The sequence below is a fragment of the Psammomys obesus genome, unplaced genomic scaffold, assembly GCF_907164565.1.
Source record: "Psammomys obesus unplaced genomic scaffold, mPsaObe1.curated_primary_1811, whole genome shotgun sequence".
Lineage (NCBI taxonomy): Eukaryota > Metazoa > Chordata > Mammalia > Rodentia > Muridae > Psammomys > Psammomys obesus.
Genome location: NW_026590405.1, coordinates 3,348,045 through 3,367,110, shown reverse-complemented (window position 1 = coordinate 3,367,110; position 19,066 = coordinate 3,348,045). Strand labels below are relative to the sequence as shown.

Sequence of the window (19,066 nt, the reverse complement as noted above, 5' to 3'; positions counted from 1 at the left end):
TTCCTGTTAGAGCCACAAGGCCCTTGGGGTTCCCTCAGACAGAACAGCAAATCAACCCCGGCCTCACACTCAAGGGTAATTGCTGATTAGTGAACTGGGGCCGCTGAGAGGAGGCAGTTCCACAAGAGACCTGCCATGGGAACCTCCACCAGCACGGAGCTTGGTGAGCCGGGCTACAGCAGCCTTCCTTGTGAAGAGAGGCGTTCTCTGGCTGCAACCCTCGTCTGCCCTTTCACCTCAGCATCCTGTCTTTTCCTGGGGGCACTGGGGTGGGGAGCTTTGTTGAAGCTACGATGTGCAGCTTCTTTCTGGAAGCGGCTGTTAGTGGTGTTGAGGATAAGTGTTGAGCTGATGCTCAGAGGTGGCCTTTGCCGGTACTTGCTTCCTCACCCAGCCTTTTCAGCTGCCTTGATCTTGGCCTCCGCTGTGCCTAGGGTACTAGGGCAAGTCTCCCGGTGCGGAGCCCAGACGTGGGGAGTGGAGCCTCAGTTCTGTCGTAAAGATGCTCAAATGGCCTCCAGGGCTCATCTAGAGACACTTAAGGAATGTCCCCCTAGGGGTGTTGGTGACATGAATCTGAAGGACCGTGGGACCCATGGCCTCCACACCTTCACCTCACCTGTGACCAGCTTCTATGTCTTGGATGGAAACTGGGGCACATCCTCTGACTTCAGAAGAGGCTCTTCCACAGAAACCAAAAGCTCCTGCCATTGCCGTGGTGGCAGGCTCCCCCCTGCCTTGACAGTCCTACCACTCTGAACATATACATACTTCGTTATCTTTTTCCTTTATTGCCTTGACTGCTGGGTCTATTCAAACATAGACTTCCAATTTCTCCCAACCATTGGAAGAACTAAGCCGTGCTGTTTGAGGGGAGTGGAGGAAGTGATTGACTTTTAATCCCCCCACCGTTGTTGCTAAGTCATGTCTGTCTTACCTCCAGACTGCCCACCACCCCACACACACACACAATGAGTGGCAGATAGAGCAGGGTAGACAAACATATATCACTCCTGTCCTCTGGCTACTGTGAGAAAGCTGGCAGGGGACGGCTCTGCAGGGACCCAAACCCAAGGCACTGCAATGGGTTTAGAGAGGCCAAGGAAGGTTTCAAAGGTGGAGAGAATCTCCCAGTTGTCCGGACCTCCTTTGAAACTGGGGTGGGGCTGGCTTTGAGGGGAGTCTCTCATGAGGCCGATCTCTTCCTCGACCTGTAGGAAGTGGGGGGACCCTTCCCAATGCTTACACTAGGGACATTCTCCTGTGTCCTTTGGTGAGACATGAGGCATGTATGGGAGATGATAATGGGCGATAAAACATACCAAGCAGAAAATGTTTTATCCTTCAGCTTCATCCAAGTGTTGTGTCTACTTTAATAGAGCAGCAGAACCTCAGGCTAGAGAAAGGAGCCATGCAGCCTGGCTGCCTCCTTGATCAAGGCGAGGGGGTTCAGTGGGAGAAGTGGGCCTTGGGTCCTCTGCTCCCTAAGAAAAGGGCAGGTTCCCCAGTGGGCACCTCTTTCTCGTTTCCACTCTGGGAGCAGTGAAGAGATAAGCGTAGATAAACTGGGAAATTACACACAAGTGAAAGGAAAATATGTCTGTCTAGATATAATCTGCCTAAAATAAATTTTATAGGGGAGAGATGCTGAAACAGCCTAGGCAACTCAGGAGGAGCTTTTGCATGGAGTTCTTTTCCCTCTGGAACCCTGGATTCCTGGGTTCACCACACCCCACATTCCAAGATCTTTAATGTGGGCTTTACTTCCCAGATTCCTGGCCCTCAAAAGGTCTTGGCCATTCTGTGAGTCCCTCCCCACGCTATTAATGTCTGTTTGAGTGGCACCACACTCCGTCTGAGCTCTTTCCAAACTTGTTTAAGCTAAATATAGCTCCCCCAGGTCTGGGAACCATCTGATGCTATGTACTCTGAAATTCCACAGCTGTTTACATGCCTGGGGCCATAAATCTAAGCCTGGCCCTTGCTGAGAGTTCTCTTGGCTTCCCCTGATGCTGTCCTGGGGCTGCTATTGCTGGTCTATAGGGTATCAGAGGTGGTTTTGTTGGAGCTACACGCCAGCAGGCTCATATGGTCGTCGTCAATGGTTGCTGGCTTCAGCACTCTGGCCAGCTCCTGGGAATCAGGTCGGGGCTGAAGTCTCCTCAAAGCCTCTTCCATTCCACTTCCGTCTTTGAATAGCTGAATTGCTGAACTTTACAAACCACAGTGCAAAGCTGCCTTCTCCTTCAAATGACTCTGTCGAAGGCGGACTTGATCACAGTTGCCCCAGGGCCGGGCCTCTGGGCAGGCCAGGTGAAAGCCTAAATGATCATTCAAGATGTGCCAAGTACAAGTCTTTATGTGACCGGGAATTTCTATTGAAGAAAAAAAGAGGCCCATGGTGTGGCAAAGAAGAGGCGAGAGGAAGCAGGGGGTGTTTTACAGTCCACTCTAGTACCTCCCTTGTTCTGAAAATTAGCAGAGGAGGGGGCTGGAGAGACGGCTCAGCGGTTAAGAAGGTAAGCTGCTCTTGGAGAGGACCCTCATTCCCAGCACCCACCTCAGAAGGCTTACGGCCTCCTGCAAGTCCAGCTCCAGGGAAACTGACACCCTCTTTTGACCTCCTCTGGAACCTGCACACATGTGACACGCCCACAACTCGCATGGACACACACACATGCACAGTAACAAATGAAGATGTGAAACACATCTGCACGCGGGGCTGCAGAGAAACGGGACTGATGACATTTGAGCGAGCAGTCACGGGATTCTTAATGCCTTGTCCTAAATTTCTTCAGATTTATCTCTTCGTGTGCTTGATAGGCACACGCGAATCGGCTGAGAGAAGTGAAGGGCTGGCCCTGGACTTCATCTCTCCCAGTCTAGTGCTCCCTGAACTGGGCCACTAGATGGTACAGTGCTCTGAAGGACAAGCAGAGTGAGTTCTCGCGCAGGTCTGAGCTGGCTGGGTTTTAGCAGCTCGAGGGAGAGAACCCTCCGTGTGTCTGTGATTGTCCCAGGCATCCCAGCCCAAGGAGAGGAGATGCTGGAGCGAGACTCAGCCCTCCTCCACCAGGAAGGTCACAGGCCTGCCACAGCCCAGGGTGGGGCTGGCTGGTAGTCTGGCAGATACAGCCCCTCGATGCGGAGACAGAGGCTCCCATTATCACTAATGCCTGCGGCGTGCTCAGGGAAGGCAAAAAGATGTTTCCAGGCTTCATTTTCCATCTGCTGAATTGACTCTAATCTACAGGGCTGACTTTACTTTTGGCTCCTAGGAGGCAAACTGTCTTTTCTTTTTCTTTTTTAAAATCCTCAAATAATAGAACACGGGGATTGATTCTGCTAAGACAGCTATGCAAATGGCATGTTAAATATTCAACAGAAAGCAAATTAGCATCAGCTCTAACGTGGTGAGGTGGGCCCTCCTCCCACCCCTCAACCTTTTTTTTTTTTTTTTTCCTGGCTCAAATGTTTCCTTGGTGAAAAAAAAAAAATGGAGTCCAATTTGAGAAACTTTTACCAACATTGTCCAGCACCTATGCTGCTGTCTGCAGCATGAACTATTTCTCTGGCCCTGGGGAAGATCACATCAAGAAGCACTATTCAGGACCAGCGGAGGGATGGGCAGCAAAAGGCATTTGCCTCCAAGCCAGATGACCAGAGTTTGATCGTGGGTCCCGTGTGGTGGAGAGAAGTGACTCCCAAAGTTGTTTTTTGACTTTCACATGCATGAAGTGGCATGCGTGTCCCCTCCCCCACATACACAGACCCACGTAAATAAATTAAATAATAAATAAATAGGTGTGATTTTGAAACATTTGAAAGAATGATAACAGACACATTGCTTTGGAAAATGTTCTCCTTAATAAAGAAGCATGGGTTAGTGCTGTAATTTCGAGAGCTTTCCTTGGTGCCATGATGGGGGTCTAGAGTATCCGTGATTACTTCTGCTCTGCTGCTGGGAATGATTGGCAGGAAGCAGACGGGGCAGATGGTAAATCAAAGCAGTAAAGACACCACACAAGCACTTCAGCCTTCGCTTCGGCGTTAAGGACCTCACTATGTAGTGCAGGCCAGCCTAGCACTTCCCTGTCTGGAGGTAAAACAATAACAACAAAACAAACAAAAGCCAGAAAGAACAGTATTTAAAAAGTGAAACTGAGAGGGCTTGAAAAATCTAGTTGCTGTACATAGAAAGAAGTACATAAAATAGAAAAAGGAGAGATTGGGTTGCTGAGATGAGTTAAGAACAGTTGTGATTCTGGCAGGCCGGAGTTTGATTCCCATCCGCACCGTGATGGCTCACACCCATCCATAACCTGAGTTCCAGGAGATCCAATAGGCATGCGTGTGGCATATACACATGTAAAATAGTAAATCTAGAGAAAAACACAAAGAGAATCGAAGCAGAGAATCTGGGGTGGTGGCTGGCATCTATAATCCAGCCACTCGGGAGGCTAATGGAAAAGGATTACCTGGTGTGGACTAGAGTGAGACCTGGTCTCAATACAGCAAAACAAAACTCGCAGGGTTAAAGGAGATACATTTCTTAGATACCCGATGGCATGGCAATTGTCTTTTGAGACAAGACAGACCATGGGATTCCCTGCGAACCTGCTGGCCACGGTGGCCAGGGAAGCAGGTAGGTGATCTTCACTCTCACCCCCAGCTCTGAAAGACCTCCTGCTGTGGCCTCCTCTTCCTCCCTGCCCCCATTCTAAGGGGACTATGAAGATCCTGGTGGCACATTCTGCTCTTCTTTCTCCTGTAGATCCATCAGTTCTAGCCCCTCCCAGTTCCTAAATGTCAGCTTTCAATACGGAGAAGTACATTTTACTTGGAAACCCCAGGGGCCACACCTGCAGGGCCTCCCAGGCTCGTTACCAGGCCACGCACAGCCACCATACTGTCCTAAGAACCAGAGAGGGCGACAGACACTAACGAATGGAACACTCATCCAACAAAGACAAGGCCAGATGCCAGCAACTTAGAGCACAATCATCCCAAACTGAGATGCCTAGATGCCAGGGCACAAACAGAGTCAGTAATAGCCAGGGCAATATGTCTCCTCTAGAGCCCAGCATTGCTTCCGCAGTAGGCCCTGAAAAAATTCACTATAGCTGCAACACAAGGCAAAGACTCCAAGATAGTCTTTATATACGGAATCTCAGAGGCAAGCTTCACCAACAGAACACAAGAGATGGCAGAGAGACTCTCAGGCATTGAAGACACGATAGGAGAAATACCTCAGTCAAAGAAAATGTTACATCTAAAAAAAATAAAATTCCAGGCACCCAACATCCAGGAAATCTGGGACACTATGAAAAGACCAAATCTATGACTAATAGGAAGGTGAAGAAACCCAGGTCAAAGGCACAGAAAATATTTTCAACAAAAGCCTAGAAGAAAATGTCCCTGATCTAAAGAAAGAGGTGCCTATCAAGGTACAAGAAGCATACAGAACACCAAATAGACAAGAACACAAAAAGAAATTCCCCATGACACATAATGACCAAAACACTAAATGTACAGGACAAAGAACAAATATTAAAAGCAGCAAGGGACAAGGGCCAAATGACATATAAAGGCAGACCTATTAGAATAACACCTGACTTTTCAGCGGAGACTCTAAAAGCCAGAAGGGTCTGGAGAGATTTTCTATAAACTCTAAAGAGACCACAGGGGCCAGACCAGATTACTATACTCAGCAAAAAATTAGTCACAATAGGTAGAGAAAGAAAGGCTTTCCATGATAAAACCCAATTCAGGAGTTATCTAACCCTGCAGAAGGCGCTAGAAGGGAAACTTCAACAGGAAGGTGTGAGACACAGAGAAAAAACACAAAGAGTAAATAATATCAGACCAGCAAGTCAAAAGAGGGGAAACCCGTACCACAACACAATGGGAATAATAAACACTGCTCTCTGAGAGCTCTCAACATCAATGGCCTCAATTCCCCAACAAGAAGACACAGACTAACAGAATGGATGTAAAACAGGACCCATCCTTCTACTGCATCTAGGAAACACGCCTCAACATCCAGGATAGATATCACCACAGGGTAAATGGATGGAAAAAGATAGTAAGGTGAGTGGTCCCAAGAAGCAAGCCAGCGTAGCCACTTTAATACCTGACAAAGCATACTTCAAACCAAAACTAATTCAAAGGGATGGAGAAGAACCCTATATGCTCATCAAAGGAAAAATCCACCAAGAGGACATTGGAATTCTTATTTATAGGCCAAACACAAGGGAACCCAAGTTCATAAAAGAAACACTAACTACTGCAGATTAAATCAGATACCGACCCTCACACGATGATAGTGGGTGACTCTCCCCAGTAGAGAGGTCATCCAGACAAAAACTAAGCAGAGGAATGACGTACTAACTGACGTCATAAACCAAACGGACCTGGCAGAGATCTACAGAATGTCTCATTCAGCCACAAAAGAATATGCTTTCTTCTCTGCTCCTGATGGAACTGTCTCCAAAACTGACTACACACCTGGACACAAAGTCTCAATAGATACAAGAAAATTGAAATAATTTCCCTATATCCTATCCAACCACCATGGATATCAATAACAACAGAAAACTTACAAACTCATGGAAACTGGAAAACTCCCTACAGAATGAAAAAAAAAAATGGGTCAAGACACAAATTGAGAAAGAAATGAAAAACTTTCTAGAATAGAATGAAAATTAAAAAAACAAACAAACAAACAAACAATATACCTGAACTTATGGGACACAATAAAGGCTGGGCACTGTTTCCAAATTCACATTTATGTGACTTGTATTGAGTTATGATCCACAGTTTCAAAGCTAGGCCCAAAAGAACCGAGCACTAAGCTTTCAGCCACGGGCGGTCTGGAAAGGTGGTGTGGGGTCTGCTGTTTAAGTCAGTACTTCTTGGCCACATAGGAATCAAGAAAGGGCCTGCTTCCCTGGCTCCTCCTTGGTGTTCCAGACTTTCGGGCCTTCCGCTTGCTTTGTGGAAGGTAAGAATCTGGAGGTAGAGGCCTGCGATCCCGGCCACTCAGGAGGCCAAGGCAAGTGGATCACAGTGTGGTAGAGGCACTCGTGGACGAGAGTGGAATCCAAGGCCAGCCTAGGCAACCTTGTTCAACTTCATCTCCCAGCAAGGGTGAGAGAGGGCAGATGACGGCTGGGGAGGTGCTTGAAGAGCTGCCCTAAGTTGTAGGAGGTTCTAGGTTAAGTCCCCAATGTCGGGACAAAGAACAGAAACAAAAACTGTTGGTATAATGTTCTTTTGGAATGTATACACCTTACCCTTGTTCATTCAAATGCTGATTTCTCACCTCCACTCTCTGGTTTCAATCCAGGCATTACAGGTGATGCTTAGAATAATATATATATTTATTTACATAAAAGTATATATTATATATTATTTCTATATAAACATATATTTATATAAATATATATTTATTTATATAAATATGTCTCAGGTAGCTTTGCATGCAAATATCCATTGCAACTAGTCATTGGTTTTCGAAGTTTCTGGTTTTTATTTTATTTTAAAATATGTATTTATTTTGGTTTTCCGAGACAGGGTTTCTCTGTGTAGCCTTGGCTGTCCTGAACTCCCTTTGTAGACCAGGCTGGACTCGAACTCACAGAGTTCTGCCTCTCTCTGCCTCCCCGACTGCTGGGATTATAGGCCAGTACCACTTCCCCGGGCTTCCGGTTTTGGTTTCTGGTTTCTCAGCTATCCTGCTGTCTCAGAGAGTCAGGGTGAAGCTGCAGCTAGGCAGAGCGCCCGGGTGCAGGTTCTGGGCAAGCTCCCGGCTGCTTGCATAGCCTCGCTGCCCTTGAGGGAGTCTGCCACCCAAGGCTCGCCAGACCCCACCTTTGCCCTTGGCTGCTGCTGCCCCACACTCGGTCGGGGCGAGCAGCACAGGTCACAGCCGCAGTGACTCCATGCTGGGTGCTGGCGGCAGAGCTAGGACCAGCCCTTTTCAGGTAGGACACGTTTCCGAGGGAGCTCCCGGCCGCTGCACACCACTCTGCCTCGGTGCCAGCCACCAGGCACAACAGCTGTGCCTGTAGGCTTCGGGCAGTGCTGCTGCCACGCATGTTCCGTCTCCTAGCCGGGCAAGCGCCACAGGCTGCGGCCACGGTGGCTCCGTGTCGGGAGCTGGCCAGTGGGCCGAGGGCTGGCCCTGCTCAGGAGGCCCTGCTTGTGCTTGCAGCCTGCTGGCGATTCATCGTTCTCCGCCCGGCGCTCTGTTCCACCATCTTTCTGTCCGATCTGGTGAGTCCACATTTTAAAAGCATCTTCCCATAGGACTGCCTCCCGTCCCCTCCTCCCCCATCCCCCGGCCCTTAGTTGTTTGGAGCTCTGTGGGCTCTGCATATTCTTTTTTTTTTTTTATTTTTTGGCCACCACATAACCCTTTATGGGTCTCCCCATCGCAGCTCTGCGGTGGATGTCAGCCGCTGTCATTATCTTTATTTTCTCGGTTTAGTTTATTTTCAACCACGTAGGCAGCTGTGTGTTTGTGTGTGGGTATATGCCCTTTGAGTGCCTGTGACAGAGGCCAAAAGCCGCTGCTGGCTCTTTTGAAGCTGACATGAGCCACCTGCTGCTGGTGCCGGGAATTCGGTCCCCAGGTCCTCTGGAAAAACAGCATATGCTCTCTCTCAGTCACGGAGCCACGCATTCAACCTTCCAGTCGGACCTTCTGAGAGTTCGTCGAGGCTGACTTCAGCCTTGCTCTCCAAGCTGAGGCCCTCAACCTCGCTTAGAGCAGGTCAGTGTGGGATATCTCCTCACTGCCACACTGAGGCTACTCCCCTTTTCCTGGTTTCACAATTCTCTTTCTGTTCTATTCTCTGCTTTTCCTCTATAACGGTAGAAGGTATCCCCCTGAAACCTTGGGGGTGGGGGGGTAGAAGAAGTAAAAGCGTTGAGGACTCAGGTACTTCAGTATGGGGCTTGCAGGGAAGGATGGATTGCAAGGAAGCATGGAGCACTTTGGGGCTAGGTAGATGTTGCTATTTGATAGTACAGGAAAGTTCAAGGTTGTGTGCGTATAGCAAACTTCATCAAATTGTGACAATATACCATGGCATGTCAATTACGGTCCAATGAGGCTTCAAAAATATCAAGAAATGCATATATGTGGGAATATGTATGCAGCCTTTCTTGAAACAGTTACTGTCAATAGTGCTGGTGGAAACGCAAGCTGGCACAGACTCTCTCGGGAGAAATCAGATAGTATGCACGCAAATGACAAATATGTTTAGTCTTTGGCCACTTTTAAGAAACGGAGCTGAGGGCCAAAGCTGTGGCTCAGTGATACGTAGTATGTGTGTGTGTGTGTCCTGCATGTGTGAGGCCCTAGGTTCAGTTCCCAGTACAAAAGAAAAAGAGAGAATATGTGCCAAACCACACAGAGTCAGGAACACAACTGAGGCCCGTACAAAACCATTTGTCAGTGCGCCGTTTGTAAGAGCAAAGGAATAAATCAGCGAAATCTCCATAAAGGACAGTACAGCTGTCCGGTGAAGCACGGTGCAGTTGAAAAGAATGAGAATGTGCTCTCTCTCTCTTTCAAAAATCCTGCTCTGGAGAGACTTGGAGGGATGGCTCAGCAATTAAGAGCAAATGCTGCTCTTACAGATGACCCCCAAGTTCAGTTCTGAGCACCCGCATCTGCCTCAGGGGATCTGACAGTCTTCTGGACTCCACCTGAGTGCACACAGGCACGTACCCACACACAGACACATACAATTCAAAATAGAATAAATCTTAAAGATAAAACACTGCAGAGGCCATACTTTTGGCTACTTTCTTTGGGTTCATATATCCGATACCCTTCTTCACTCCAGTCCCTTCCAATCCCCCCAACACGAGGGAGGTGAGAAAGAAGGTTAGAGGGGAAATGGGGCATAGTAGTCCAAATAGGCCTCTTTAGACTACTTCCTGCTGATTAGGGGCGTTGAGTTTCTTGGGGCAAGTCCAGTCTTCATCAGAATACCAGCAAAAACAGCAGCAGGGACAGCAGCAATCTCCACAAGCCCTCTTGGGGGTTCTTGCATTTATATCTTCTCAAGAGTCCCAGAATGCCAAATGTAAACTATCCTCAGCTGGCGAGATCATGCCCCTGCCAGAGCACGGGACTAATCATAGCCAGCTGCTGTGTTCAGTCTGAAGCAGCCCCATATCCCACACCCGAGAGTAAGACAAAAACATGTTCCCATAACATTTCCGTGTTTTTAAAGAAACCAAAATTCTCGCTACACTCTGCTATGGACTTCTCTGCTAGGCACTTTATCAAGTGGAAATACAAAGTTATGGGGCCCCGAATGTGTCATGTTTCTGCCAGTGCTGTGTATCTTGATCAGGGTAGTGGCTGGTTAGGCTATACAAACTGAACTGTGCATTTTGTGCATTTGAGATCAGTGTGCTTCACATAGAAGTCAAACATCTCTGTGAGTTTTTCCCTACTTAGAAAGAGGTAAAGGAGTGAGAGGGGGCTAAGGAAATGCAGACAGTAGGCGCGTGGTCTATGAAAAGGAAGGAATTTTTGATGCGACGGGAAAGAGTTTCTTCTCTGCTTCAGTCCTCCCTCCCTCCCTCCTTTCCTTCCCTTTTGTAATGGGAAGACTTAAGTGTGACAGAATGCCAGCAGCTGCTGAGAAGATCAGTTAAAGGAAGACTGAGCTAGATGTGTGTGATGATGAATGCCTGTTATCCCAGTCCTGGGGAGACTTAGGTGGAATAATTATGTGTTTAAAGCAAGCCTGGGGGCTGGAGAGATGGCTCAGAGGTTAAGAGCACTGTCTGCTCTTCCAGAGGTCCTGAGTTCATCCCAGCAACCACATGGTGGCTCACAACCATCTACACGGAGATCTGGTGCCCTCTTCTGGCAGGCAGGTGTTCCTGCAGACAGAGCATCCATCTACATTAAACAAACAAATAGATCTTAAAAACAAAAAGCAAACCTGGGCTACATAGCCAGTTTCAAGGCTAGCCTAGGCTACACACTGAGATTCTGTGTCCAAAACATAACAACAAAGAGAGGAAGATGGTGTTTGCAAGAGAAAGGAGAAGTTCTGTGGGAAACTGGGAGAATGGGAGAGTCCAGGTAGGAAGAGACATCCCCATTGTCCCAGGTGTGAAAGGGGAGGGTGGGGACGGACACAGGAGACGCATAGGATTGGGAGCACGAGACACAGCTAGGGCCACATGGCATGAGGTGGAATTCAGAAAGGGGAAATATTCGAAACAGTCACGCAGGAAGCAGGATGAACACTGGAGCTATAGAGTCTGGTTAGCTTATGAAGTACTTTTCCGGATGGTCATGTGACTTTCTCCAGCAGGGTTGAGTGGAAACAGAAAGACGGCTCCACGCGAATGCGAGCTTTGCCAAATGGGCATGAGTAAGAGGTGGAAAAGAGGGACAAGGTCCCCGGCCAAGCGTGCTGCTCACGTGATGTGCCAATGTGCCTAAGAGGACTAGACAGGAAGGTAAGGAGAGCAGAGGAGAGACCGATTTGAGGCACATGGAGGCGTGAGTGATTGAGGTGATGGAAGCCGGCCAGGAGGCAGGAGGATGTGGCCAGAAGGAGATGCTTGCACCTCAGATGGGGGCATCCGTGATCACTGGCTGAGACAGCAGAGGTGAAATGAGCCTCTGTCACTCAGAGATTAAAGACTGTTCGAGCCAGTGTTTCCTAAAGGTTTTTTCAAATAACATTACCCGGTCTGGGGCTATTGTAGTAATAATGGCTTATGTGTAACTACGTATGTATATTTATGTTCGTACACATGTATATTTAATATGTGTAGAAGTGTATATTTATGTGTACATGTGCATATGTATGTGTTTACAAGCGCATATTTGTGTGTATATGTTCACGTGTCTAAAAGTGCAAGTTTACATGTGTGTTCACGCATGTTATGTGTGTATTGCACGTGCACATTTGTGTATATGTGCATGTGTATATGTGTGTGTGCATGTGTAGATCTATGTGCGTGTATGTTTAATGCATGTGTACAGGCATGTATCGTGTATATTTATGTGTGTGCATGTGAATGTCTGTGCTATGAACAAGTATGTATCAATTATTTATCCTTCCTTCTTCCTCATCGCCAACTGGAATTACATATGATCAAGGTAGTGGTATTATAGACATTTATGCATGCCGTAATTCTCTGCAGCAATGTGTAACTCCTTATTTACAAGAAATTGTAGAGGAATTTTAAGTCAGAACATGGCTTCTCTGGCAAGAAATCACATCTTAACATCTTTCTAGGTCTGAGTGATCCAGCTGGAATACAAACACACCTTTAATCCAGGAGACAGAGGCAAGCAGATCTGAGTTCAAGGCCAGGTTGGTATAGAGCAAGTTTCAGGTAAAGAAAAGTTCAGGCATGGTGGTGCACGCCTTCAATCCCACACAATGAGGCAAAGTTAGTTTGTAGAAGGAAGCACCACCCATGTTTGAAAGTGATGTCAAACTGAGTGGCAGAAAAAGTGACAAATCAGAGAGAGATTTGACAGAATAGGATACACCCAACTCTCATGAGAAGAGAGAGGAAAGAGAAGCTACCTAAGGGAGTAACACAGAGAATGGGGAGAGAGGAGGCATTTTTACTGGGATGGTAATAAACTCAGGTGAAAGACTGAGAGAAAGAACTCAGGTGAAGACTAAATGAGACAGAGAAGAATGAGACTGAGCCAGATTAGAGCAGATTGCTGGAGTTAGTTTGAGGATAGGCAAAGCAATTCAGAGTCTGAGAGAAAAGCCAGATTTAATAAATCAGCTGAGAGGAGTTTGAGCCATACAGTTGAATTGAACCAGCCAGCCCAGAGCTCAGAAAAAATAAGAAAGGGTGAGTTTGTTAAGATGTCTCAGAGGCTGAAAACATTCTAGGCATAGATTAGATGGGCTGGAGACTAGAAGGTGCCAGTTCCTTTTTACAAGAAATTATAGATAATGATGGAAAGGATACCTCTTAAACCACTTACTGATAAAGAGCCTCCAGAAACCATGTGCCATTAAATAAAATGCAGGTTGGTTATTTGGTCCACACTGATCATAACTGGCAGGTAACATTAGCACGTAACTAAGAATCTATAGGTAACCATTATCCTGAAGATCCCCTTTCAATTTTTCTTTTAAAGATACCCCATGGGCATTGCTTAAAATTACATCCAAAAAACCCTACAGTGATTGCTCTTAATGCTTTTACAGATGGCTCTTTAAAGGGACAAGGAGCTTACGTCTTAAATTCCACATGTTCCTCAAGGAAAGATTGCACCCGCCCCTGCTCATACAGCTCAACAGTCTGAACTCAGGAAATCAATCAGCTTTTAATTAGATGTTTCTCAGCCATTGAACATTTTAACTGACTGCATAGTGTGCTTAAACCGTTTCTCTCTTAGAAACTGCAAGAGTTAAACCTAAGGCCACTGCTAACATTATTTCACAATCATTTCCTCAGACATCTATACGACAGTGAACTTAACCTTTTTTCATAACTCGTATTCCTGCAGGTTCTGATTCGCCAGGTCGCTTAACATCCGCTAATGCGCTAATGCTCAAGCCGCTGAGCTCCGGCTCTTCCTAACCAGAACGGCATCAACACGCGTTCTTCTTGTACACCACTGCCCTCTGCTGGCAGAACTAATACTTGCAGGATAAAATTTAATGCCACTCCGCAGAATTTGGACGTTTAAAGTAGGCTCGCACAATGGTTGATACTTTTTCTGTGATTGTTTCTTCTGCTCTCAGGGTTGAAACAACCTCGGATACCACTAATCATTTATTACACACCTCCTTTCTAGGACTCCGACTGCAGCTAAAAACTGACAATGGTCCTGCTGATACTAGCAAACACCTCAAGGAATTTTGCAACTTATGGAACATTAATCATAATACTGGAATCTCTCACAATCCACAATGGCCAAACTGTTGTGGGATAGCACCATCAAATACTTAAATGGCAGCTTTAAGAAAACACAGTATTTAATAATATATACAGTATTTATTACTTATATATAGTATTTAAAAGTATATATTCAGTCTATAATATATGTGATAATGTAACATAACAATGTATTATATAATATATAATACTATACAAAATAACTAGATATATAGTTATATATACACCCACCTAACTCCCCTCATACTATGGCACATTTAGCTATGCTAACTTTACATTTTGGACTGTAAAGAATAATGCTTCTTCTGCCCCAAAACATTTTGCCCTAAAGGACACCCAGGGTAAAGTATATGTTAAATGGAAAGATCTAGAAACTAACCAATGGGACGGCCAGATGTTTTTCTAACACCAGTGTGAAGACGTGTTTGTCTCTTTCCAGAAAATGAACCAAGTCCCAGCTGGCTCCCGATCTGTTGAATCCAACAGGGAGAGCATCCCAGAGACCACCGGACAAATGACAAGCCCATCAAAAGGAGATGCCCCAAGAGAAAGAGTAAGCCAGCGACTCGGGGAGACGGCAAGAACACCCTGAACCCCAAATGATGCCATTGTGTTTACTGAGTGCACGTTAACTCTCAGCTTGTCAATGCAGGCTCCAAATGCCTTCTGTCGGGGGATAAGCGCACTCCTTTAAGAGGAGACTGTATGGCATTGTTTTGCCTTGCTAAGATTGTTTTTATGCTTTTTTGTTACAAGTCCCAGGGACGATTACCTAGATTACAGACAGGCCTCAAAGGTGGCCTGGCCTGCATGATTAGTTTAAATGATCAGCAGAAATCAACCAAGAGATGGGCAAATTGAGAGCCACGGTTTTACAAAAATAGAGCTGCTATCGATTATTTGTTGACCAAGCGTAATCTTGGTCGTCAAGAATTTCCTGGTGTGTGTTGTTTTAATGTATCAGGCTTCTCTCATACAATCAAGGGTCAAATTAATGATCTGCATGAAGAGATAGACAAAGTCTCTCAAGGGACCTCTGAAGGTCCGGCATGGTTGAGACGGCTTTCCCCTGCCCTTGGTCCTTTGTTGACTATTCTCATCCCGATGCTGTGCTTGCCTGGCCATGCAGGCCGTGCATTCGACACTGCCGGAGACCTAGGAGGCAAGGAGGTCCTTGCGCCCTCAGATCAGCACTAGGGGAATAGTAAGGACACAGGGCTGTTTCCAAGGAAGGGATGAGAGCCTGTCACCCACCCAGAGGCTGGGAGTGGCCTCTGGTTGCCTTTGAACTGTCCGTGAGGCTAAAACCACGCTGCGTCCCCTCCCCCTCCCACCCTTATCGTAACCTTGTTTTTCTCAGTCAATCCACAAAACCCACCTTTGTGGAACGGGTCGCATGTACTTTACGAAGAGTTTCGATGTGGTCACGTCTGATCTTCATTTGGCTTATTGTGCTTTTGTTTGTGGATGCATCGCTGGGTCGATTATCACCAGGAAAGTAAGTGCTCATCAAGTGGTGCTGTGCTTGAATATGCCTCGAATAAACCACTCCGGGGTCAGACTCCAGAAGCTTGAACCAATACCGGCCGCTCAGTCATGCTGAACCGAACTAATTACCTTCTGACTTCCTGCAGGTGGTCACTCTGCTGGCCCTGGTGGTCACAGAGACTCCCCCCAACATATATGTATGTCTGTACATGTTTATATTTATGTGTATGTACCTGTGTATGTTTAGGTGTATACAAGTGTGCATACATATATTTATGTGTGTACATGTATGTATTTATGTACATACATGTGCGTGCTTCTTTATGTGTACATTTGCATGTTTGTGTGTGTGCATGGGTGTGCTTATGTGTGCACCTGTGTTTATTTACAGGTGTTTATTTATTGTGTCCCTCTGATAGGTTCTCATGCAGCACAGGCTAGTCTCGAACTCTCAATGTAGCCTAGAATGACTAGCACCTCTGACCCTCTTTCTTCTGTCTCCTAAGTCCTGGGGCGACAGGCATGCACTGCCGGCCTGGTTTACGCAGTACTGGGATTGAACGCCGGTGAGCATTCTGCCAACTGAGCCTCACCCTCAGAGCAGGCAGACACTTTAAAAAGTCCGTTTCCTGCAAAGCATGATAACTAGTGAAATGCCAGCCACATCATCAGTGTCTGCAGTTCCTGGGTATGTTTGTGTCTGTATAGCTCCACAGTGGCATCTTTGTGTGTGTGTGTGTGTGTGGGGGGGGGTTGTAGGAGGTTTTGTTCTGGCCTCTCACAGCTGAGTTTCGTTCGCTGGTGCTGACATGTCTCTGAGTGAACATTTTTGCCAACCCTGTGACTCGGCATACAGACACACTCCAGTCACCGATTTGCCCACTCACCTCCAGCTCTCCATTTCAAGCTTTCCCGACTTTGAACCCTGGCGGGCACAGAATGTTTCAGGGAGCACAGCATCTCCAGGGCCCAGTCAGGACAGCATGGAGCTGAGCGTGGCTGTGGCCTCTGAGCTCTATTGTTGGGCGGCACGAAGGCTCTGTTCTGGAGCTGATGCTTTGAAGTGGGCCTGTCTTCTCCTGCCAGCGGGGGAACGGCAGGGTAACGGAATACTTTGCGCCCGATGTGGGGAGTCAGATTTGGGTCTGAAATGCATTCTCTACGTACAAACAAGATGAGAACCAGTGATGTGGCCGAGGCTGCTAACTGCTCACCTTTCCTAAAAGATGCCATCTGCCCAGAACAAGAATAGGCTCTGCCATGCGGGCGCCCCCAGGGAAACAGCCGTGGCGGTGGCTGGCATTAATGAGCAGCCATAAGGGACTGCTCCCGGTGAGTGTTCCTCTGAAGTCCCTGTCTCCAGCAGCACCGGGGACAGAAGGGCCATTTCTCTGGACCGAGGCAGCTCAGGCTCCTTCCTCTGAGCCTGGCTTAGGGCTCAGACCACTGCAGTTGAGGTCCCGAGCCCTGTCTGCACCGCCCCTCTCAGCACAGGATGATGTCCAGGACCCTGAGGCTGGCCCTGCTGGCTTTGGCCTGCACTGTGGACCTGAGCCGGGCCAGTGCCTTCACAGGTGAGGGATCTAGGGGGAGTCTGGAGAAGGGGCTTCTCGTGGTCTCAGGAGGACAGTGCCTGCCGGGTCACAAGCATCCTCCCTGAGAGAGGCGTCTTGTCTTGGCTTGCCAGTGTCTGCACCGACAGCAACAGGCTACAGCCCAGCACCGGGTGCGCTTTCAGAGAGAGAGGGCTTCCCCAGTGGGAGCATGCCTCGGATGCCCAGGGTCCATGGGGTTGAGAAGCAGATTTTGAGGTTGGCGTTGGGGCTGAAGCACTCCACTTCTGAGGGAAGAAGGGACGTGGTTAATGAGCTCTTAGGTGCCCAGCGTAAAGGTCTCGCTTAGATCAGGGGAGGGCAGCGGAGCGGCCTGCCCTCAGCTACATGCCCTCAAGCACAGAGTACGGAGTGAGGGGTGCAGTGGGGGTACCGAGCAAAGCCCGGGCAGCTCATGCTTCACAAAGTTGTTAAAAACGCCTTGCGGAGTCGGGGCGCAGCTCAGGATACCCAGCATGTGTGAGCCCCTGGCTCCTATCCCCAGAACTACCAGAACCAAACCAACATTGCCAACCCTGCATGCCTGAAATCCCAGGCTTCATGGAACTGTGATCGCAAACCATATGAGCCCTCTTCCTCTTAAAATCCACCTGGCTTGGTTGGGCATTCAGAGACCCGTTCAGTTTCTAAAGTCGCCTCAGTTTTGTCGTTGTTTGTTTTTGTGCCAGGTCCATATTGTTTTCTACCTAGAGGAGGGTTACACTGTACTCAAGATTTTGTCTTGTGCCGTGTGTGTGTGAACCATAAAGCTTGGTCACAGAAAGAGTGGGACATTAGGAAGCTCATGGGGATCTGGTGTAGGGGCTGTGACCCCCTTATTGGTCTTGGGGGGTCACAGTTCCAAGCGCGGCTGTCCTTGGGGCTGCCTGTCTGCTCACTCTTCACAGGAAGAGCCACCTGTCGCGGCTCACCACTGTGTGCAAGGCATTGACTTGACTGCCTAACCCCTCAACTACAGAACACAGGCGTTATTTTATGAACAACAGGGCCGGGACACTGAGGAGCATGACATATTGCTGGGGGCTCCATGCCAGGCATGGCTGGGGGTCAGTGAGGCCTCTGAGGGAGTCAGGTATCACTTGCCTTCACCAAGGGGTTGGCCACGGTGTACTCTCGGGAGCAGTGAGGGCCCTTGTGACGTAAGTGGGCATTTGTGGAGCAATGTGGGAGGGTTTGAGGGGGCTGAGCTCGTGACCCCTTGGGAGGGGTCAAATAACCCTTTGATGGGGGGGTCATCTAAGAGTGTTGGAAAACGCAGACTTGTGCGTTACAATTCGTTACAGTGGCAAAATTACAGCCGTGGAGTCGTAAGGAAGATAATTTTACGGTTAGGGCTCACCACAACATGAACTGTTTTAAAGGGCTGCAGCGTTAGGAAGGGGGGGCTGGGGGACCACTGGGTTAGAGCAGTGAGTTTATCCACTTCCTCCCGTGATGGCTCTTGAGATTTTTTTGCACAGCAGAATCTACATGGGGATTTCTGCCGGGGCTCTCCCTGTCCCCAGGATGGCACAGTGGCCACGGCAAAAGATAGAAAGCAAAACAAGATAAATGTTTCCCAGCCTTTCCTGGAGATGGAGGGGGCGGAGGCAGGTAAAGGAGGAACTGTTGGCCCTAGAAGGATCAGGTGGGGGCAGGTGGCTCCCTAGAGCCTTCATTAACATGGCTGACATCTCAGCTAAGTCGGCTGAGCCTCCATCAACTCCAGGGGCTTTCTGCAGGGTACCCCAGGCTTCACCTGGCTCAATTTAGTCATGCTGCTGCTCTCTGCCGCCCCTCACCTGTGTCACCTCTGAGATCGTGGCCTCCAGCCACATTCGTGTCCCAAGAGCCTCGGTTTCTCTACAGAATACTCTGTGACCACTTTGGGTGAAGAGGAGAAATAGGCTTTCCAAAGAGCAGGCTGACCCCATGGTGGGTGACTGGGCTATCGCTGTCCCCTGTCTTCCTTCCAGAGGTGGCTGCAGGACACCAGGAAGGGGCTCACTCTGGGGGCAAAGGCAGAGTGAGGGGAGGGGGCTTCAGTGCTTCCCCCACCCACC

At 48.1% G+C, this 19,066-nt stretch overlaps 1 protein-coding gene across 1 annotated transcript in view; it reads left to right on the top strand.

Annotated features, from left to right (window-relative positions):
* The first annotated feature begins 4,599 nt into the window (after positions 1 to 4,599).
* Umodl1 (uromodulin like 1) overlaps positions 4,600 to 19,066 on the top strand; it is a 62,834-nt gene continuing 48,367 nt past the window's right edge. Inside the window, exons 1-4 of the mRNA XM_055607019.1 lie at positions 4,600 to 4,645; positions 6,973 to 7,003; positions 8,073 to 8,277; positions 16,901 to 16,985. Coding sequence (XP_055462994.1) covers positions 4,600 to 4,645; positions 6,973 to 7,003; positions 8,073 to 8,277; positions 16,901 to 16,985 — 367 coding nt within the window. The remainder of the gene's footprint in view (positions 4,646 to 6,972; positions 7,004 to 8,072; positions 8,278 to 16,900; positions 16,986 to 19,066) is intronic.